Source organism: Metarhizium brunneum, chromosome 5 (assembly GCF_013426205.1).
Source record: "Metarhizium brunneum chromosome 5, complete sequence".
NCBI lineage: Eukaryota > Fungi > Ascomycota > Sordariomycetes > Hypocreales > Clavicipitaceae > Metarhizium > Metarhizium brunneum.
The window spans coordinates 4,228,603-4,250,188 of NC_089426.1; the positions used below are offsets into that span (position 1 = coordinate 4,228,603).

The following is a 21,586-nucleotide window of genomic DNA, read 5'->3' on the forward strand; positions in this document are numbered from 1 at the left end:
GCGAATCGCCTGCCTAGCTAACCTTGCAATGTGTTTTCTGCCTAGGTGTCCCGAGCTCTGCTGTAACATGCCAAGTAATTGGACATCACATGAGATAGCTCGGCTTGTTAGCTCTAGTTTACCATAATAGTCGCATGCTGTTGGCGACTGTAATACCTGTGCCGAGGCAGTGCTTGTTGTGCAACTACTAGCTACACGCTAATAGGTCAACTGGCCAATACATGTCTGGTGCTTTTACACTCACCGCCAGGTGGTAAGTGTGCTACCGGCGACACGTATGTGGTCATGTCCCTTGGTTGCCTCCATGCCATAACCGCCTATTCTAGCAAGGCTGCGCCTTGTCACTAGGTCGTGTGATTCTTGGGTCCGGAATCCAGACGGCTTGTGCAATGCCAACAGCCATAATTCTTCCTTCTCCACATCACCTCTGTGCTGTGACGAAACTAGAAGTCTATAACGCCAAAAATACCATGCAAGCATGCGGAGATATCTAGCTGGTTAAAATTGGATAAAGCCTTGACCAAGACAAGATATTATGACGTGAGTCGTCACGTGAGTGGTCAGTGTCTCAACATCCCCTCCCTCTCTCTTCTTTTACTTTATCCCGAAAAACTTCTTCCAAGCAACTCAATTCCGAAATTACAACTCAACATGGATCAAACACTACCTGATCACAGAGCTATAACCGTTCCAGTTCCTAAGGCCGGCATCACAGCTGAGGTTCGAAACCAGGGCCTGGTGTGACAAGGGCTCGGAAAGAGGGCTTGGAGCAATAAGGGGCTCAATTCAATAATAATCTCGTAGGATGTCAAAGGTCCTGAGTTGCTAAGAGGAAGGAAGAGAAGGGTGACTGCTTTATATACATGAAAGGAACGCCCGGGCCTAGGGTTCTTGCCCGGGCACGTGTTCTAGCCGTGTAACCAATAAGTCCTATATCGGCGCGAAGCCCCTTTGGTGGGCTTCGCGATCTGTTGGGCCTTTTCCGTGTAACACCTGGAGGCAGCAGCTATCAGCCACTTCGTTATCCAGTATGGAATCCAGAAATATGTTATGCCTAATGCAAGCATGCTAACGTTTGCCTAGGCTTTCTGACAAGCGGTTTGATTTACTTATGCAGCTTATTGCAGGTATTCCCTACGACTTCGATAAACCGTGGTCATTCTGGTTCTATATTGGCAAGATCGTATCCAAGGCATTCTTTGGCGTCGAAGATCAACTTGAGTGGCTCAATGCCGTTCGAGTCCGTACAAGAGAGTTCATTGCCTTCTCAAATACTAGCACTGTTAAGGATAACGGGCCAAACCACGAAACGGGGAGGATACAAGTTGTCGAGGTTGACTTCCTTAAACCGCAGCCGGGAGAGAATATCAAGTTATTCTGGAAACCTGCTAGAGGTATCATTTCCCAGCAAGTGAAAAACTGTAAGTCGTCTTTAGTTAGCCTCTATAATAGCTAAGTTAATCTTGCTTTTACGTAGGGATAGATTATCAGTCGAGCCAGAGCTGTAATTAGCACAGAATCTGATTGCGTGCAAGCAGCGCTATCATCTGCCAATGTCTTTTTCTCGGCGAGGAAGTGCCAATACTACCCCATAGCACAAAGCTACGCGTTGCCGCGAAGATGGAGGCCCTGTTATGAATAATGAGACCCAAATATCCAGTGTGCTATTAACGCAACAATAAACATCAAATAACAAAAATGCTTTGGAGAACCGTAGCCTCTAAACCCAACTTGTGCCGTTATGGTTCTCGCTTAACCCAAAACAGAAACAGCTGACTTGTTACGCGGTTATCGGAATGCAGTCTGGATAGCAAAACTAGTTTAACCAAGGAACTACGTATAACAAGATCCCGGGCTGCATTATACATTTTTATACATGGGGCTTCATTCCCAAGGAATCACTTCTACAGACCTAATCAACAAAAGGGGAGACACAAGACTGGCTATAATAAGATTGGGTTCTGTGCTCGATAAGCGTAAAACAACCTAAGATACTTCTAGGTAGACGATTGTTATATCGATAAACCTAAACACGCCGCGCTACACGAGACTATTCATTCCAATTTCCACTGGTATTAAAATGCGGCTAGATGCTACGCGTACTTGTCCGATATCTCAGTTTCTGACCGTCGAGATAACAATCAGGTGCCCAAGCTCGCATTGAAGCCGGCATTTCGATTAAGTGAGTGGTTTACTTGGGGCTGGAATCTCCAAGAGCTTCTGGCACCGGCGTCGGTTATATTCTTTGGCAAGGAAAGCTGACGGCTTGCTAATGTAATTTTTCTAGAGCAAGAGATTCACTAAATAACTGGAACTGATGTTCTATCTTTGCGGAGCTGCTGCTTTTGCAGGAGTTGACAGCGAAGAGAGCGATTCAAATGGGCAGAGGGGCGGCGGACTACACGCGAGGACGACTGGGAATACTGTCTTGTCGGCATTATTGGAGTCTTGTCACTGCTGTACGATTAGGGTAAGTTGAATGCAACTCATCGGCTTAAAAAGGATGTGACTAATGCTATAAAACTCGACAATCTGTAAATTCTCCTGTGTGCTGCCGGGTCAGACACTCACCGCTGCATCATCTGCAACGAACCGCGAAGCCGCTCAGCCGGCCCATCACCAAGACAAGAATCAGCTTCTTCAATGTGTTGGAGAGCAAAGGAACTTGGCGCCCTGTTCCGGCTCCTGGACTGGGAAATGACTCTCAGAATCGGATGTGTATCAGATCAGAGCTTCAGGCCACGGCCCTCTTCTGCTTAGTCGAAGCATCTCAAGACCATTCCATACTCGTACCAGCGTCCCTGTATACCAGTACATACACCCTGTGTACGCTCTTTCTCGATATCATCGCGATCAAAGGGGCCCTCTTGAAAAAGTTGTAAACTTGTATTGCCTCTCTGTCTAGGGCCGGGCAGGCCGTTCTAGGGAGTCGAGACTTCCCTCTGAGTGAAACGAAATCCGTATCTGTATCTATAAGGGAAATTGGTGGCTATGTGTCATTGGCATTACTGATCAGCTTTCGAAGCATTGAGTGCCGAACGGCGACCTAGACAGCACTTGACTTAATATATCTTCAATAAGCATGTCATTGTGTCGCCTCGTCCAACAAAAAGGACTCAAGTGCTCAAGAAACCTACAAGATGGACTTACCGCCACGTCGAGCTCTTCTGGTTATTTGGAGACCCTGTACCTGCGTCGGCACTGCCGGACAACTAGGTGGGGAAAGCGTCTAGTACTGGCTACGTGAACAGCCTTCTTTAGCGTAGCAACGTTCTTTGGCGAACAACTACAATAAGAAAGCTTCTTGATAGCCCAAATACACCAGTAATTGAGTAAGTCTTGGAGCTACCCCGCCTAGTAGTAGACTGACACATTATTGGCGGAATTACGCGCCTGGTTTGGGTGGTCGCTGGGCCGAGAGGTTCAAATATCCCGTTATACGTCACGACACTGAACCTGCCATTACAGCATATTTTGATGGAGGCTCGGCCAACCTATAATATCATCGCTCTATGAATTAACCGTTGCAATTACTTCGTCTATATATACTCTCGCTTCTTGTAGCTATTGCACATTGACGCAAAAAATTAGCATCTATCAAAGCAGTTCCTACCCGGTGGGCATTTCTAAAGTAGCTTGGTGTACCCTCTAGACCTAACATGGAAGTTTGTAGTTATACGTATTATTCCCCGACGCAGATAAATCCTCCAGGCGTTTTTTAAAGAACATGTCAAGTAAACCTATTTTTTTACGTGTACAATACACTAAGGGATGTAGGTTGTAGAGCTTCTGACTAGATCCGGCTAGTAAGATAGGTTACAGCGCTCAGGTATACAGTCCCCAATAGATATACTCTGCTCGTGTCCTTGTACCGTCACACCTGGCCTGGCTGCCCAGCAGCTACAGGAGCAAAAATGCCCCACTCGCCGTTCAAATCTGATACCTCCTGGGACCACTCGTTCTCTTCTTTCTCGAACTCAAACTCCCCCAACCCATCTGTCACCCACTGGTTGGCCGCCGTATCCAGCTTTCCGACTCTAACTAGGGAGGGGTCCACTGCTGACTTCACGGCCTCGGTGAATATATAATCTATTTTTAGTGTATCGCCCGTAACGGGGGGCTTCGCAGTAGAAACTATGAACGTCATTGGGTCAACGAACACCATTCCCGCGGGTGGTTGTATATTAGCCATCTTGGGTGCAACAAGAATTGTATTGGCTTCGGTGCCATTGTATTCGACCTCTAGATTTCCAACAGCCTGTTTCGGTGTCAGCAAAAATCACACATGTTGTTGTCTCTGAGTTTAGTACATGCTCCTGCATGATAGAGTAAACTAGCTTACATTCGAAGGCATATTTATCTTGGTGAACAGGAATCCGCCCTGGACGGAATTAGGGGAGCCGAAGAACCCGTTGGTTTTGATTTTTTTGTTGTTTTCGCCTTTGATTCTGAGGACAGTATTATTGGAAGAGGGAGCGGAAGTGATTGTAGCTGGAGCTTTAGTAATCGCGGTAGGACAAGTCGCTGACTTTGCCGCGTTCTTCTTCCCTCTTTTCCCCAATATTTCGATCGCATTATTCGTGTCAAAGTCGGCGTCTTTAAATGTTGGAACGTTTGCTAGAAGACCTCTTACTGCTAGTGTAGGCCAAGAAAACGAGGAGCCTGTCCCGAACACTAGCACAACTGCGATGCTTGGCATGAAATGCATTTTGCGAAGTTGTCTTGTAGGCCTGAAAGTAAAGTATTGATTAGATTGAGAGAAGTCTTGATTTTAATTTATAGAACTTAATAGTTTAAAGAAATAGATGTTTTTATAATTATGGTATCAGACTCCCGGGCTTCGTAAGATATAGTACTCTAGTAGTCAATCTCCTGTCATAATACGCATTAAATTCGACTATTGAGTCATGGAAAAAAAGAGCTAATAATAGCGATTTTCTCTGACCTCAGGTTGAAATTATACCCTCTTGGCTCTCTAAACCTATACTAACAGCCCAATAGATCTTGGTAGAATAAAGAAATTATGGGGCTATACAGGGTGGAATAATCGCGGGAGCCTACTACAACTACAGGGATGAAACAAATCCTGTCGCTGGAGCGTTTTGGCCAGCAAACGCAGCTCCTCTATAATCTACTCTCTACGTATATGAAACTACTGCTCGACTCAGTCGACCCCTTGTCTAGTGGATCTGGCAGTTACAGACCACAACATTAATTAATGCTATTTCTGGTACAGCAGAGGCAGGCTATATAAATTAATATGTTTTTTAACTATTAATACTTTAAACAAGGCATTATATTAACGTTTTGTGTTTATAAAATTAAGCTTATATTGCTATATTACCTGATTATACACCGTATTCCTTATTACTACTAATATTATAACTACAAAGTAGCTGACTTAAACGAGTAATAAGTTTAGAATTCGGAGATAGAAAATTACACTTATTAAATAAAATAATATTTTCTAAGAAATTCATTTATTTTAAGTTATAATATAAGCTAGAATACATATAATACATAGCTTATAAGGTGTCTATTTGCAAAATCTTAGCTTAATCTAGGAGCACAAATCTTGTATAGATTAAGAAGAATATAAATAGATCAAACCCAGATAAGGTGGACTATGCAATTCCTAGAGATCCTACCAGTATAGCTGGCGTGTGGTCAATAAAATACTGCCTGGTTTGCCGACACGACGCAAGGGGCATAATAAAACCTCCTGTAATTCTCGCTTATCAAGCGATAACACGTGTCAAGAGTGGCAAGTGGTCGCGTACGGAGGTGGACATTCACCGTTGGGAGTAAATTGTATCCTAATAATACTTTATGCTTGGTCAAACCAGTTTAACTAGTATTTGATGCAACAAGGGTCAAGTTCGCCTGAAAGCCTGTCATTGAGCTATTGGCGGCCTCAGTCGCATAAGTGAACCGCATAACTAGACCTTTCCGTGCTGCCACACAGACATTACTCGCTACTTGACCCCTTGCCCAACATCTCCGTTTTACACGTTTCGATCGCCTTGGAAGCAAAAGTAGGGTTGTTTTATTGGTCAACAATGTGCGGGCTATTAGACGTGGAATGCCAGACTATCCATAGCACCTATTAGTACGTCAATATTAAAAGTGAACAGCATAAGTAGCTGAGTATCAGACTGTAACCTTGTGGGGTCTCTGGGAAGGAATTCCTTCACGTGCCATTCTGGGTAGTATGCTAATTTTAGAAGAAATTTTCACATTAGTCATTGCGGTAAGGACAGTTTACGGTTTTAACTCTGGGTTATAAAGCGCGTATTTGGAACGCTAGCTGGACATTGACGTTCGAATTAACACTTGGTATTATCTAGCATGTTTATTACTTTCTACTTAGACACTAGTCTTTACTCTAGGCTATCAAAATGTGGTCTGTATCGTATATTTTCATGTATACAGCCTTTTATGCTGCTCTTATTAGCAAGTGTTTCTGTCAGAAAAAAGTCACCGCGACATTCACAGATCCCCGCACCGGGATAACCTTCGAGCGATTTTTCGGGGTCAAAACATCTTTCAGTTTTGGTATTGCTCTCCCTGAGACGGCAAACAATTCCTTTATCGGCCAGCTATCCTTCCCACTGAATGATGGCGCCGGCTGGGGAGGCTGGTCACTCACAGACGACATGGAAGGCCCTCTACTTATGGCAGCGTGGGCAGATGGTGGGAAAGTCGTGTCTTCCTTCCGACAAGCCTTCAACGAGGATGATAATCCTCCCGAGGTCACTGGAAATTTCCGAGCCAGGCCGATAGCTGCCGGCACATCAGCCAACTCCTCGCTCTTCACATACACATTTCTTTGTGAAGGTTGCCTTGACGATGCGCTAGGTCTCGGTGCAGCAGCGACATCAGGCACCGTCAAAATGGGCTGGGCCTTTGGTAGCGAGAAAGTGGGTAATCCAGCTTCGCCTGCTGCGATTCTTAATTTTCATAACAAGGGATTTGGAGGATTTCAAGCCCGGCTGGCTCAAGCCAAGAATGGAAAGTTCGATGAATGGGCAGCCATGGCAGGAGCTCCTTTGGCTCCCGCAACAAACGCGTCTCCCATCACATCGAAGAAAAAGAAAAACAAAGGAAACAAAGGAAACAAAGGGGAAGGTTCGGGTAACGCATCAGATGATGACTCCGATGATGACGATTGAGACCTACAGCGCAGGCCCTTGCATTTACAATTGAGATGATATAAAACTTTGAGAAATATCACTTGATGTCACTAGCTATGAGTTCAATTGACAGTGGGCTGGTTCTCCTGGTTCTCGATTTGAAGCTGCATAAGTTAGGTTACTGCTTAGACTACTGCTTGGGGATAACTAGTTAAGAGGAAATTTTCTATCCATGCGAGAATAGATGAGTCTGTCTTTTGGGATAGTTCGTACTCCAATATTGTACGTGCACCGCACTAATTGCCGATTCGGGCAACCTGTGTGATCTCAGGCCACTGCTTATTTTATGCATATTTTAGGATGCTAGCGAGTCAGTACACTATGACAATCCTGACTGGTGAGAGTAAGGTGTAAAGTCTCTACGGGTACCTAGCGTGAGTAGCTGATCTCTAGGTTCTAAGAAGTATTAGGTAGTAAAAGTAGACTCAAATAAAGGTGTAAAAATTACTAGGTATTTATAATTTATCTATTAGTTTGCAGCAGTCCTAGCAGTAGTTATAAGGAAACAGCTGGTCGTAATACACACCCTTGGAGTGCTTACCCAAACTTGTTGGGAACTGGTGTTGGACCAGATGGTGCTTGCGAAAAGGCTAGCTCAATAAATTAAAACTTCAAAGAGATTTATACGAGGAGGTTCTGCCCTCGTTACAATAACGGATCTCTAATTATGCCGAATGCCTTGTCCAGAAACTGGTATGTTCGTTGGTTGCACAAGGCCAAAGCCCCCATCTTGGCCTGAAGACTCCCTTGGCCATCGCTCTCAGGCACCCATATCTCCTTATTCTGTGGAGGCACATTGGTTAAAGCCTCAAAGCAACGCCTAGTGTGATTATCTACGTCCATATATAGAGACTTTCCAGCTCCAGAGACGAGAACTGGGCAGGTCACGTGGGAGAGAAAGCTCGTCCCGTCCTCGCTGCCGCTGGCGAAGGTATACTTCTTTATGTGCTGGAGGATCCCTGCCGGTGAAGACAAGCCAAACAACGTACTGGTGATGGATATCTCACACTTTAGCTGGAAAGAAACAGCAGACAGCCACCCTATCATCCGGTCTACAAAGCCGTGGCCTATCCAGCCCTTTGTCCAGGCCGATATGAAAATCGGGGACACATGAGCCGTTCCAAAATCCCACATGTCGTAGAAAGGATCCTATGCGGCTTATATTAGTATTTGCGTGCCCTAACAGTAGCCGGCGCGGAACGAAACTGATTCTACTTACGATGGATATGCATGCCTTGACCCTGGGCTCTGCCGCTGCCCGAAGGGCGAAGTAGCCGCCCATGGATGCACCTGAAACAGCGATGCTGTCCAAGTCTAAATCCAACTCGGGGTGTTGAGAACTGAATTTGACCAAGTAGTCGATGACTTGGGCGACTACCGTCTCCCAATCCGGCCGCATGGTGACCTCGTACTGCTTGAGCATCAGACCCTGGCCGGGCCCGTCAAAGGTCAGGACGGCATATCCCATTCCGGGCCCTGCGGCAGGATTGAGAAAGTAAAGTTCTTCCTGACAGGAATCAGCCCCGCCACAATTGACGAGGATCGGCGTCTTCCTCCCCTTTATCTTTCGGTCGACGGGTGGAAGATATAAGTATCCTGGCAAGTGATACTCATCGTACGGTATAGATAGGCGATGTACCTGCCCGTCCATCAGCGGCAAGGCCTTGCGAAATAATGTGCGAACTTTTTCCGCGACGGAGCATGCGTCCTGGGCAAGAGACTCTCCATTACCCGTTGAGGTAGACACATACATGTATCCGCTGGCACGAGTGTAGTTTGCCGCGCGGAGGTAACCCCGTCTGGCTGCATCGCGATCGCCGTGGCGGTGGGCTTCATCTGCAAGCTCTTCGGCCCGCAACGCCTGCGTTCGCCAGGCCCTTTCCCAGGACACGGGGTCTCCTGGCTTGATTTCTCCAACTGCCTCGAGGACTTCTGCGACATCAGCCCCGCCATAAACTGTGGTACCGAGGATGCGAATGGCCTCGAAATCGAAGAAGCCGCTGCCAGGGAAGAGTTTGTGCATGTTGCCGCTGAAGGATTCTTCTCCTAGTATCGAGTATGAGCGTAATCACTCTCTTCTTGCAGGTTTGTCAAAAGGGAGCCTTCTTTTTCGAGCTCTAACTGGTCTAGCAGCCGAAGCTACCGGCCAAGCGGGTTCATATAGGTGACAACAGACTATGCGTGCGACCACGCCATGTTCGGCACTGTAGCTGCGATGCACGCCTATACCAGTGGCAATGCCCGGAGGATATAGGGCGTGGCATTCAAACAAGACTCATAGCTGGGAGATATCTATTGTCTTCGGAATCGGCAACCCGAGACATCGGAGTCGGGATCGGGGTCGGGGTCGGACACCGTGCCGCGTTTTATGGAGTGTGTGGGGAAATGAGAACAGGAAATACCACTGGCCAATATGTGTGAGAGCCGGTTTAGTATAATCGCGAGGACAAGCAGGTGGTGTGTCGACAATATTTTGGGCAGCGACGAGCGACGGCCAAAAAATACTTCGCCATGGGATCAACAACTGACTACGACTGTTAGTCATGCTCAAAACTCAATGACGCGCATCGTCCCTGGCTCTCATGAGAAAGTGGGTAGTAATGCTCCCCCAATTGAGTCCTCCGACTCCATGGCTTCAATTGAACATTCTAGGAATTCAGCTATCAGCCCGAGATCTAGAGTATTTTACGAATTGCCTCGTCGAACAGCTATCAATCAGGTCTCAATTCCCTATCTGCGTAGAATCAATCGAGGACCAATCCACGTTTCCCTTCTATACATGCGTACCCATGGCGATATGTAGTACTATGTCACCGGCTGAGCCCGGTGGTAGCTGTGGCCTTTTTGATCTTCCCCTCTTCATGTTTGGATAATTCTTATAGTAGTCCAGCCAGTTGTCAATATACTCAGCCTGGACCGTTCCATTTATATATTTATAAGGAATGAAGAAAGTGAAAAGGCTTGCCTTGAGCTCGTGAGCTTTTTTTTTATGTATGGTGATTGAGTGAAATTGGGATATTTAACTTTGAGAGACTTGTCAAGCGGCGCCGGGTGCACAGCAAATGGGATAGAGCAGAATTTTATTTTGGCTTTGTCAGACCTCTTACAATTGCCCAGGTCTGAACAGTTCCCTAGCAAAGAGTATTAAAGGTCCAAGTGATCAGATTAATCTACGTAATTGCTCTTGAAAAGGGGTGAATTCTGAGGAAAAGTCAGAGCCTCGGTGAGGGCGACTCCATCATATTGGCCCAGCCCTACATGTCCGCCTCTTGAGCGGCCAGAGAAGCCACTACCTCCCACGCCCTCTCCGAGGATGTATTCAAATCCGAGGTTGAGATGCTCCACAAAGAAAGTGTAGTGATGCATATTCGAAGGCGAAACGAGTTCCAGCTGGAAGCCAGTGACTTTGTCTTTGAGAGTGCCTGTAACAGCTCCACCATAGGTTTTGGTGACAAGAGCATAGTCTTCCGTATCAGAGGGAGTATTGGCCGTGCTTCGAAAGACTGGGGCACCATCTTTGAAAAGGACAACAGACTGGTGCGAGTGCTCTGGGTTGATCTCGGAAGTGAAAGCAAAATAGCTGAGCACATAGGGACCCAACATGGCTCTCACTGCTTGCAGCTTTCTCAGACATGTAAACCAACTATGCCAGAGTTGACTGATTAGTAGGCTGAGACAACGCCACGTGCTGCAGAACTGTATATGCAACTCACCTAAACGCGGACCAGAACCGCTCATGTCCCCCCATACCGGTCCATTTGATGGGATTGCCTTTAATCTCGACGTCGGTTTCCACTGTTCCGGCCGGAATGGGCTGTGACCAGTGCCAGTAGGGAATAGGTGCGGTAGATGCGTTCTCAGCCGGCCACACGTTCCCATCCGCGGTCAGGGGCAACGCCCGCGAGTGAATGTACACCTTTCCCTTCAGAGTGTCAGAATCTAATGTGACAATAGCCTCTGTCAGGTCTGCGTTGACTTGGAAAGAAAACTGATGGCCAGTCTTCTCGTCTATCCACAGACCGCGGGTTCCGTGTGGGCATGTCTCGACGACAGATCGCTGGGGATAGTACACCTCGTAGAAGCGTGTGCTGTCTGCAAAGCCAAATTCTATGGAAAGACGGAAGTTCCCGGTGCCTAGGATGGCGTAATTGGCATCGCGGTAAAAGCCAAAGACGAAGGACTGCATGCCATCATCAGAGACTCCGTCAAACTCCCACTGCTCTCCCGCGGATCAGTTGAGTAGTGGTATCTTTGGCTCTTCGAGGCTGCCCATGGCCTTTGTAGTGAAATCAACGATTTTTCTGCCTTTGGCCATCTCAAACGCCGTCATGTTGCTTACCCGGCAGCCCGCCCTGGTGTCATTGTCGTCAGCCGCCAGAGGTATTTGCTGACCTGGGAAGACATCGCTATTCGGCTCATGCCAGTGAGATAGCCAAGGCTCTGGCCAGCCATGAGTATTAGCGACGGTGGCCAGCAGGCCGATTATAGGCACGAGCCGGATCAACATTGCAGTGTTTTGTTGGCAACTATATTGACACGAGGGCGAGGCCAAGGGTTATAGAAGAATAAGAAGGATTTGTCATGCTTTATGTCTGGAGAATGGAGGTATCGAGCTCATAGGTGTAGCATAGTCTTGAAAGTGAGAAAAGGCCGGGTCTCCGAAGTACTCCGACTTGGAATGCCAAACATTACAGTGCCATTAGAGAGTATAAAATGGACTTAGAGAGCCAGGAGAAGGGTGTTATGTCCAGCTACCAACAAGGCCAGTCATTAACTTACTTCCACGCACTTGGCAGTCTGGTCATGGCGAATGCGGTTTCTTTGCCGATAGCCCGCACGGCTATTGTCGAGGGCGATGACCACCGCCTTCGCATCGAGCACAATGCTCAGCTCCTCAGTCTCCGACCGGACGAGGTCCTGGTCCATGTGATGGCCGTCGCAATCAACCCATGCGACTACAAAATGCACGAGCGCTTCCCCTACCCTGGGGCGGTGGACGGTTGCGATTTTGCAGGAGTGATCGTCACTCTCGGATCGGACGTGACAAAGTGGAGCATCGGAGACCGAGTCTGCGGGGCCGTCCACGGCTCAAATCCTCTCCGGCCCGAGTCCGGCGCCTTTGCCGATTACATACCGTGCGAATCCGAGTTCACACTCAAGATCCCGGCCGATATGTCGTTCGAAGAGGCTGCCGCGCTGGGGGGGACGGGCCTGGCGACACTGGGCATGGCGCTGTTCAAGGAACTGGCTTTGCCAGGGACCCTGGAGGAGCCGGCGACGAAGCCGCGGACAGTGCTTGTGCACGGGGGAAGCTCTTCGGTGGGAACCATGGCGATGCAGTTGGTGCGACTGTAAGTAATTGCATAGCTCCATCAGGCGTCTGAGTATCATATCTTGTAGCTGACAGAATGGGGACCAAAGGACAGGGCACATACCCATAGCTACATGCTCTCCCAAGAACTTTGCCCTTGCTAAAAGGTTTGGCGCGGCGGAGGTTTTTGATTACAATTCCCCAGACTGCGCCCAAAACATCAAAGCCTATACCAAAAACACGCTTGCGTACGTGCTTGATCCTTTTACGGATGCTAAGAGCATCGCCCTCTGTTTTGCGGCTATGGGCCGTGCCGGTGGCCGCTATGCCTGCTTGGAGATGTACCCAGACTACGTCCTCGAGCGCAAATCCATCAAGGTGGGTTTCATCATGGGTCCTTCACTGCTGGGCCACCGACTTGCGCTGAGCTACGGCTACGAGCGGGACGAGGATCCCGAAATGCGAGCGTTTGGAGTGCAGTGGTACCGTAGCGTGCAGAAGATGCTGAACCAGGGGAAGTTGAGACCACATCCACTAAGGATTCTGGGCAACAGCTTTGAAGCAGTGCTGGAAGGAGTTGATATGCTAAAACGAAAGGCTGTTTCTGGCGAGAAGTTGGTTGTGGCCCTTGGTTAACATAACTACCATTTTCAATCATTATACATGTTACTGCCTATTGGCAATCCAGTTCCTCCTGCCCCTGTTCCAACAACCATACTCGCTAAAACAATGGATGCAGTAGCAGGACTTGCTCAAGTACCGTTACAAGCTCTCGTAGGGGTGACAGATGCGTAACGCAGTTGTTGTCGCTCAGCTATCTTGTTTCTCAATAAAGTAACTAGTCCAGCATTAAATCAATATTTTCTACGAAATACAAGTGGATAAAGCTGATCAAATAAAACGCGTTGTTCATGTGACAAATATTTATCATCATGGTCGGTTCCAGCTGCCGAACATTGCTTCGGTGTTCGGTGGATTCCAACATGCACGTCGCATTTGGTCATCCGAGGGGCCTAGCAAGACGGCGCACTTTTAAATACCGCCGTCCTACTTTTATCCCGCACCCAAAACCCGTAGCGTAATAAAAATTTTATTATAATGCTGAACGCAGCCATTATTCCTTTTGCCATTTTGGCAGTATCATGCGGTGTTTTTTACTCGCTCGTCTGCTTGGGAGGCTCAGCCCCAAGGAAGCGGGCTCTGGCGCACATTCCAGAACTACGGTTTGAGAAGGATAATACGCCAGACCGATATAGAAACGACACTCGATCCCTTTTGAGAATCGGATATGAAAAGTACCTCCAGTATGGCGTTCCGTTCCAGATGTATAACCCGATTGGCGAGTTGGGCAACCAAGTTATTCTTCCCATGAAGTATCTAGACGAAGTCAAGCGCGCCCCCAAGTCGCTGTTCAGTTTCGAGGTGTTTTCAGAAAAGTTGTTTCTCCTGAACTATATCAACGCCCCTCGTCAGACCAACGCTGCCACCCACGCTATCAAATTTCACCTGAATAGGAACTTGAGTGAGAATAACCACCTATATTATGCGCGGCTTGTTTTGACAATTTCAGACAATTTCAACTGACTGACGGCTTATCCCCACTTTCTAGATAATGTCATGAATGGGCTCTGGACTGAGGCTGAGGCATCGCTCAAGAAGACCATTCCTTCGCCGGGTCGGCAGTCGATTCCCGGGGGCGACCTTGCATGCAACATTCTTTCACCCGTCATGTCGTATATTCTCGTGGGCCCGTCACTTTGCAGGGATCCTGAATGGCTAGATATTGCGGTAGAAACCACCTTTTCTGTCTTTGACGCCTCGTTGGACATTCGAAAGAAATATACGGCAAATTGGAGGTGGCTGGCGCGATGGCAGAATGGCACTGCGCAACGACTTGGGACGATTCGAAAGAAGGCCCTGGAGTTAATTAAGCCGCTATACGACGAAAGACGCCAGGCTATCAATGAGAATGATGGCCGAAGCGACAGCGGATCTGAAATGTTTCACGACACCATATATTGGCTATTGGGCCAAAAACGGGCTGACACCTCCTTGGAGGCAGTCGTTGACCAGCAGTTATTTTTGACCTTAGCGTCCATCCACACCACTTCTGGCATGCTGCAGTCCCTCTTATTCGACTGACTCGCTCATCCCGAGTACCATGCGGAGATTACGGCGGAAATCAACGAGGCCTTGGCTGAGTTTAAAACTTCGGGCAGCGAATGGACGCTGCAGCGAGTTGCCAGGATGAGAAAGCTGGATAGCTTCATGAAGGAGAGCATACGGATGAATCCCATGGCCTTCAGTAGGAATCTTGAGACAATCTTGCACACTACACATTCACTAATAATGCGTCTCCACAACAGTCACCGGTCAGCGCTACGCGGTCAAGTCTCACACGTTCAAGGACGGATTCAACTTGCCGGCTGGTACTATGTTCCACTTTGCCGCCGACGCCGTCCATCATGATCCAAACAAATATCCCGATCCAGACAAATTCGACGCATACCGGTTCCTCCGTCTTCGCGAAAAAGTAGACCCAAACCAGTTTCACTTTGCCTTCGTCTCAGACATGAATCTGAATTTTGGCGCTGGTCAGCACACCTGTCCGGGGCGATTTCTCGCGGCCGTGGTCTTGAAGTTCGCCCTCATCCTGCTTATCACTCGATACGAGATTAAGTTTTCGGACGGCAGCACGCAAAAACCGCCAAATGTGTTCGTCGACAATACTATAAGGTGCAAAACTACTTATAAAGCCTCTTATTTGAGGAGTAATTTCTGCGCCTGGACACGGTAGACGATGCCATCCAGACCATGGTTCTTGGCCCAAAGTCATAAAGCTGAATCTTCGCAAATACACCTTATGTTAGCAGGATAATGCCTAGACTGATAGAATTCAACTGTATTTATTATTCTTGGGCCTTATGTCTTAACATAAAGCTGGTGTGGCGTAGGAACAGAGGAATGTTCCCATGTAGATATAGTGGCAACGGCTAATAGGCCATCGGCTGTGAAGGATATGTTCATGTGCCAGAATATAATTCCATATTTTTATTATTTCTACGCTCCAAATACACCAGCCAAACCATCCTTTAAATTTGATCATCTATCTTTGCTTCCATTGAAAGTTCTGTTCCGCGCCAGGAATCAGCGGGCGTAGCGCCATCCCGTAATCTCCACCGTTTGGTGTCCTCAACAGCGTGTGAATATGGAACTTTGCAGGTTCCTCATTCGTTAAAAAGACCCCAGAATGGTGATCAAACTCTATAATCACGACCGGACTCTGTAGCCGATAGTAAAACGCATCCTCGTTCGCAAATCCACCAATCCAAGAGAAGTACGTCTCGTGATACAGAGATTTGATATGCGCCAGACGAATTAACCGAGCCTTTTCCGGAAGGTATAAAAGATATTGATTCAAAATTTTATCGACCAGGTCTCGTTGGTCCTGTGTAAATTCCGACACGGGGACGCCTTCATACGGCACGATGCGATTATCGCGATATGCGCCGCATAAGTGACGCTGATCGTCGTGGTTCCACCGCCCATAAGGCATAGAGGCATCTCTCATATGTTTGTATGTTTGTACATGAGATTGTACATCTTGCGGTAAGCTCTGCATGAGTTGCAAACCGAGTGCTTCCTCTGTGTGCAGAATGCGCGTGCCTTTATGAGGACCAGAGTCTATGATGTTTGGTTCTGCGCCGGTAAACCATGGCGAGAGGACCATTTGCTGCTTGTAAAAGAAAACATTCAAGCATAAATGGTGTCCATAGAAAGAAAAGCCCCATGGTCGTGCGGTGGATGGTTCTGAGCCAAACAAGACGAAGTTGTAAGAAAATTCGTTCATTATTCCTGGTGCTTGGACCAGGTCACCCAAAAACCCATTGATGCGAGTAGCTCCAATTGCCTTCTCGAAACCTTCTGGGGAGAGCGTTGCAAGCAGTACATTGATGATGGCTTTCCGGAGGTCCAGGGTAACATCGGAATCATCTAGGCGAATACCCTTGTCGCTTATGAGAAACTCGGGGTTGGACCATGTTCGCCACTCAGGCGAGTCAATGTGGTAAAAAAGGGTTTGTCGTTGCCTTTTGTTTGCTAAACAGACGACTAGTTTCGCGGCTTGGACAATGTACTCAATGGGAATCCCTTGGTCTTCCAACTTGAATAGATCTGGCTGTAGTATTCCTACGAAGAGTGACATGGTGAGTACGAAGGTTGTCTTGTCTCACAGTGCTAGTGTACGTGGTGACATACCATTGGCAGTGATTCCCTTGAACGGCTCTGACAACAAGCCTTGCCAATGTTCATACAGAGCATGTAACCATGGCGGGTTCTTCTTCTCTTTGAAGGTCACTGCGTATTGATAACAGTCTTGCTCTCTCATCGCCGTAAACCTGTCCGTATTCAAGTCCGGCAAGTGCGCTCGAAACGAACTGTCAGATTGCATCGTCATTGTGACTAAGTTGTCGATAGTGAGCAGCTGGGCGGTTCAAAGTGTTTGTACAAAACCTTGTCTATCAGAGTCCCGTAACTGTCCGATTTGCGTGCACCACTTGGAGCCGTTAAACGTGTCATTACTTATGCCCGATCTACGTACTCCGGATGAAAGTTGAAACCCCATGAGCGGAAGATGGATCCACATCCAGCGGCTGGATGGGATGGTGGTCCGGAACGGCACAACGACATCCTATTGGCAGATTCCAATATTCACATGCAGCTTAACGTCTCCATGTACACACACCGACCTTCCCTACAATCATCAAATACAAAGCACATTAGACTGCATATAATTGTGATTGGGTGATAACAATCTGTGCATGTGCGGCGCACAACTTGCATGTTTCAGAAGCTCGTCAACAATGTCTCGAACATGGCATCATCCAGCTTCAAGAGTAAGCTGCCTCACATCTTAATGATCACACGACTCTAATAGCAGTAGGGCTTGTCCGATTCGTCCCTACTTCGGATTCCAGTAAGATTCTCATAGGTCAACCCATCGATGACAGCATCGACGTTGGCGCCGCGCTTCGAAAGGGCCAGAAGGTCGAGGTTGAGGTTTTCTCTGGGTCATCTGTCCTAAGTCCAGGACAAAGATCTACGAGCCGCGACACGATTCAAAAACTGTAGTCGCCGCTTGCAGCTGAAGAAGTTGGCACCATTCGTTGCATCGGGCTCAATGTTGGTAGACCATTAGCAAAGGTGCCCAGAAAGAAGAGCTAACTCTCCATGACTTTTCACAGTACAAGCAGCATGCAGAAGAAGTTCATCTTCAGATTCCAACAGTTCCCACTGTTTTCATGTACATTCAAAACGCCCTATATGTATAATTGCCGAGGATAGAGCCCTATCTAATACCATATAGGAAACCCTGCACGGCGATAGGTGACCCGTGGCCAACTCCGACCATGTTACCAAAGATTACTCAAATAGATGATTGCGGAGACTATGAGGCTGAGCTTGCTGTTGTCATTGGCAAAACTGCCAAAAACGTTTCCAAGGACGACGCGATGAACTATGTTCTTGGATACACGGCTTGCAACGATGTTTCTAGTAGAGCGAGCCAATTCGCACAGTCCCAGTGGTCATTTTCCAAAAGCTTCGATGGCTCATGCCCCTTGGGTTAGTTACAACACAACCCGTTCCGTTTGATCTTATATTCTGACGGGTATACAGGTCCAGCGCTAGTGTCGCCGTCTGTCATTTCAGATCCTTGTACTCTTCGACTGCGCGGTGTGAAGAATCAGGAATTACTGCAAGATTGTGGCATAGAGTGAGTACGCTTTCATAGAAGAATATACATGGTCTAATAACTGACATATATACGTGCTCTAGCGACCTTATTTTCAGTGTAGCGGAGCTTATTAGCTTCTTGTCCCAGGGTACTACACTCCCTGTCGGTACGGTTATTATAACTGGTACTCCGGCAGGAGTTGGTGTTAGTCGAAACCCGAAGGTAACCCTGGCTCACGGCGATGAGTTTTGGGTGGAAATTATGCCTCACATAGGTACCTTGGTGAACGTGTTCCAGAATGAGATGTAGCTAGGTTGGTCACTAAGGCAATTTGTGCAAATTATATTCTTCGTTGTTCAAGTATAGGGTTATAATAGCCACAATCCAATTGGCTACTTTGTAGCCTTCTAAAGTGCGTACCTTTACGATAACAGAAAATTGCTCTGCTGTCCAGTATAAGCAGGGAATCTCTATTCCAATGCAGTAGTCTCTTTACTATGACTCGCTAATTGCAATGCAATACAGCTTCTCCACCACACAAGAAGCTATCCCAATAATCGAGGAATTTGATCCTTCAAGTGCTCAACTATCGCTTCAGGCCCTTTTGCCACCTGCAGACCGTATGGAATAGCATGTGTCTTGATGTTGGGCCTGATTCCTCTTGCCGTCTCAATCATGCCCTCGCTCTCCTCAGCAGTCCACATAGAGGCACAGCACTATTCTCAGAGTCAGTAACCAAATGTCAAATGCCATGTTTGAAGCCCAAATTCACCAGTATATCAGGTTGCAAACTCATGACTTTGGTCTCGACTTCATGCGGGCCTGAACTCTCATTAGCACAATATCGCCTCGTACCAGAGCCACTGAATCAAAGTCATTGATTCCAATTTTGTCAATACCGTCACAGTTCCCAACATATTCAATCTCATATCGATCTTTCAGACCATCAATCACCCTTCCAATAACATACTTGGCCCTCTCGGGTGCATTATTGACGGTCACAAGTCGGAATGGTCCTGGCGTATAAATAGCCATAATGTCTTAATTTCTCAAGTTGGTAAGAAATGAGTCGTATCTGCTGTGATGGAACCTTGCTTCTATTAAACTCTGGCCGACAGCTCACATACATATATATAACGAGTGTCACGGACCGTGCCATGCTTAGCACATGACTTGTACCAAGTCAACACTTTCCACAAATACAATACATAGTACTAATAAATTGGAGCATTTTAAACATTTATCCGACCTTGTAAAGCACGCCATACGGACCCTCACAATATTCTTTCTGAGTGGTGGAGTACCGGCCAACCTTTGTCTCATTGGCTCGGAATACAAGACAACCGAGGCCCATCGGCAACACCTGGCGGCGTGTAAATGACCAAAAGGAACTAGCAAATCTAAGGAACTATCCGAGCACAGAGGTAAGGTTAAAGTGCTCGGGAATTGCTCTCGGGACTGAGTTGTATTTTATCTTCTGCGTATCCCTTTGCCGTAGTTACTTGCGAAGCTTTCATCCTGAGAAGCATAAGAGACGCATCTTGAATCTTCATGTAGCAGCACCAGAAACCTTTGCTCTTATAGTTCTTTTTCGACCTTTCACATCTTGCTTCACCTTGACTTTGGCGTTCCAACAAAATGGGCTCCAAATTGATCGACGAGCAGCAAAGCGATATCTTTGACCTACGATTTGCTATTGTTGGAGCAGGTATGTCATCTCCATATCAGTAATCGTTTGAGACCGATCGACCTAACAATGTCATTTTTTCTTTCCTTCTTTTTTCAGGCATAGGTGGCCTAGCAAGCGCATTAGCACTCGCAAAGAAGGGATTCAAAGATATACATATCTACGAAAATGCATCCAACTTGGGATTTATGGGCGCTGGTATCCAGCTGGCGCCCAATCTAGTACGCATTCTAAGTAGACTGGACTGTTGGGATTCAGTCGAGGCGAAGGCTACCGATGTGCTCGAGACAAGTATAAGAGGTGAGTCATAATATTCCATCTGCGCCCATAGACATACACAAGGATGCCGACGCTTTATTCAGATGGTGCAACGGATACAGAACTCGCCCATGTCCGCATGCCTGACATCCGAAAGAAATATGGACATCCTCATTGCACTGGCCATCGAGCGTCTCTAGTCGGAGGTCTATACCAGGGATGCAGAAAAATGCCCGCCATCAAATTTCACTTTGGTTGTGCTGTCACTGCAATCACCTCTTTCCAGCCAAAAGTCGAATTCGTCGTCAAGACACGGGAAGGCGTGGAACAACGCATTATTGCCGACACCCTGCTTGCAGCGGATGGAGTCAAGTCCATCACCCGCGTTGCTCTGCTCAACCAAATCAACCACGCCTCGGAAGTAGAAGACACCGGCCAGGCAGCGTATCGAGTACTTTTACCACGAGAAAAGATGCAAGACGATCCGGAAATGATGGCACTACTGGATAGTAACCAGGTTACCAGGTGGATCGGTGAGAAAAGGCACTGGATTGCGTATCCTATCCAGTCAAGAACCATGTACAACATGTCGTCAATCCAGCCAGACACCAACTTTGCCTCGGAACCATCCATGACATACATGACAAAGGGATTAAAGGACACAATGCTCAGCGTCTTTGCAGATTTCTGCCCGCTTATACAGCGGATGCTCGATTTGGTTCCTGATGGCCAAGTTTGTGAATGGAAGTTGCGTGTTCAAAAACCTCTACCAACATGGGTCCATGGATCCGTGGCTCTAGTAGGGGATGCATGCCATCCCACTCTGCCACATCTGAATCAAGGAGCCGCGCAAGCTGTTGAGGATGCTGCCGTGTTGGCTGAGGTTTTGGCCAAGTGCCCAGGCAGTGATTTGCCTTCCCTCAACAAGTCGCTACGTGTTTACGAACTGATACGTAAGGAACGGGCCTCTACACTTGTGCGGTGGGCTGCTGAGTCGGGCCGTATTTTGCATTTGGGTCAAGGGAAAGCAAAGGAGGAACGAGACAGGCGGTTTGCTAACGCCAACGCCGGTGGGCATCATCTTCCCGATAAGTGGGCATCTTCTGATGTTCAGGAATACATTTACTCGCATGACTGTATGCAGGAGGCTGCGGATCAATTTTGTCGATTGTATCAGAGTTTGAGCTAGATTAAAATGACATGTGAGGTAAATGTGCATCCAGGATTTCAGCTCCGGATGGACCTTCAATAATGGAGCCAAAGTCATCGTAATCCGCATCACCAATGCCAAAGCCAAAAGCGTCCTGATGCCTAAGGAACCCAAATGAGCTGTCCGGTCCGTACTCGTCTAGGCTAAGTAGCGTATGACTTGCTGCCATGGATTGCACGGTTTCGGGCTGCCG

At 47.5% G+C, this 21,586-nt stretch overlaps 12 protein-coding genes across 12 annotated transcripts; 7 read left to right on the forward strand and 5 right to left on the reverse strand.

The window, feature by feature from the left end:
* Positions 1-651: 651 nt before the first annotated feature.
* Positions 652-1,512, forward strand: G6M90_00g093070 (uncharacterized protein; the record flags this gene model as incomplete). Its single annotated transcript, XM_066131428.1, has 3 exons — positions 652-740; positions 1,084-1,421; positions 1,478-1,512. 3 exons carry the CDS (start codon positions 652-654, stop codon positions 1,510-1,512), a joined length of 462 nt encoding a protein of 153 aa, XP_065987337.1.
* A 2,362-nt stretch (positions 1,513-3,874) lies between these two features.
* On the reverse strand, positions 3,875-4,708 carry G6M90_00g093080 (uncharacterized protein; the record flags this gene model as incomplete). Its single annotated transcript, XM_014686465.1, has 2 exons — positions 3,875-4,258; positions 4,343-4,708. 2 exons carry the CDS (start codon positions 4,706-4,708, stop codon positions 3,875-3,877), a joined length of 750 nt encoding a protein of 249 aa, XP_014541951.1.
* Positions 4,709-6,398: 1,690 nt separating this feature from the next.
* G6M90_00g093090 (uncharacterized protein) lies at positions 6,399-7,172 on the forward strand (the record flags this gene model as incomplete). The annotated part of the gene is made up of 1 exon (XM_014686466.1): positions 6,399-7,172. One exon carries the CDS (start codon positions 6,399-6,401, stop codon positions 7,170-7,172), a length of 774 nt encoding a protein of 257 aa, XP_014541952.1.
* Positions 7,173-7,838: 666 nt separating this feature from the next.
* Positions 7,839-9,216, reverse strand: ccsE (Hydrolyase ccsE; the record flags this gene model as incomplete). The annotated part of the gene is made up of 2 exons (XM_014686467.1): positions 7,839-8,342; positions 8,413-9,216. The coding sequence occupies 2 exons, from the start codon at positions 9,214-9,216 to the stop codon at positions 7,839-7,841; spliced, it is 1,308 nt and encodes a 435-aa protein (XP_014541953.1).
* A 1,142-nt stretch (positions 9,217-10,358) lies between these two features.
* On the reverse strand, positions 10,359-11,700 carry ccsF (Diels-Alderase ccsF; the record flags this gene model as incomplete). Its single annotated transcript, XM_014686468.2, has 3 exons — positions 10,359-10,836; positions 10,907-11,409; positions 11,533-11,700. The coding sequence occupies 3 exons, from the start codon at positions 11,698-11,700 to the stop codon at positions 10,359-10,361; spliced, it is 1,149 nt and encodes a 382-aa protein (XP_014541954.2).
* Positions 11,701-11,906: 206 nt separating this feature from the next.
* On the forward strand, positions 11,907-13,140 carry ccsC_1 (Trans-enoyl reductase ccsC; the record flags this gene model as incomplete). Its single annotated transcript, XM_066131429.1, has 2 exons — positions 11,907-12,544; positions 12,615-13,140. 2 exons carry the CDS (start codon positions 11,907-11,909, stop codon positions 13,138-13,140), a joined length of 1,164 nt encoding a protein of 387 aa, XP_065987495.1.
* A 462-nt stretch (positions 13,141-13,602) lies between these two features.
* ccsG (Cytochrome P450 monooxygenase ccsG) lies at positions 13,603-15,301 on the forward strand (the record flags this gene model as incomplete). The annotated part of the gene is made up of 4 exons (XM_014686470.1): positions 13,603-14,026; positions 14,114-14,565; positions 14,662-14,809; positions 14,871-15,301. 4 exons carry the CDS (start codon positions 13,603-13,605, stop codon positions 15,299-15,301), a joined length of 1,455 nt encoding a protein of 484 aa, XP_014541956.1.
* A 309-nt stretch (positions 15,302-15,610) lies between these two features.
* Positions 15,611-16,960, reverse strand: G6M90_00g093140 (uncharacterized protein; the record flags this gene model as incomplete). Its single annotated transcript, XM_014686471.2, has 2 exons — positions 15,611-16,692; positions 16,762-16,960. The coding sequence occupies 2 exons, from the start codon at positions 16,958-16,960 to the stop codon at positions 15,611-15,613; spliced, it is 1,281 nt and encodes a 426-aa protein (XP_014541957.2).
* A 417-nt stretch (positions 16,961-17,377) lies between these two features.
* G6M90_00g093150 (uncharacterized protein) lies at positions 17,378-17,634 on the forward strand (the record flags this gene model as incomplete). The annotated part of the gene is made up of 2 exons (XM_014686472.1): positions 17,378-17,399; positions 17,447-17,634. 2 exons carry the CDS (start codon positions 17,378-17,380, stop codon positions 17,632-17,634), a joined length of 210 nt encoding a protein of 69 aa, XP_014541958.1.
* Positions 17,635-17,912: 278 nt separating this feature from the next.
* Positions 17,913-18,547, forward strand: G6M90_00g093160 (uncharacterized protein; the record flags this gene model as incomplete). Its single annotated transcript, XM_014686473.1, has 3 exons — positions 17,913-18,126; positions 18,181-18,277; positions 18,340-18,547. The coding sequence occupies 3 exons, from the start codon at positions 17,913-17,915 to the stop codon at positions 18,545-18,547; spliced, it is 519 nt and encodes a 172-aa protein (XP_014541959.1).
* Positions 18,548-18,783: 236 nt separating this feature from the next.
* Positions 18,784-19,273, reverse strand: G6M90_00g093170 (uncharacterized protein; the record flags this gene model as incomplete). The annotated part of the gene is made up of 3 exons (XM_066131430.1): positions 18,784-18,954; positions 19,011-19,060; positions 19,138-19,273. The coding sequence occupies 3 exons, from the start codon at positions 19,271-19,273 to the stop codon at positions 18,784-18,786; spliced, it is 357 nt and encodes a 118-aa protein (XP_065987369.1).
* Positions 19,274-19,876: 603 nt separating this feature from the next.
* On the forward strand, positions 19,877-21,372 carry OpS4_4 (FAD-dependent monooxygenase OpS4; the record flags this gene model as incomplete). Its single annotated transcript, XM_066131431.1, has 3 exons — positions 19,877-19,946; positions 20,031-20,225; positions 20,288-21,372. 3 exons carry the CDS (start codon positions 19,877-19,879, stop codon positions 21,370-21,372), a joined length of 1,350 nt encoding a protein of 449 aa, XP_065987320.1.
* Between the last annotated feature and the right edge of the window lie 214 nt (positions 21,373-21,586).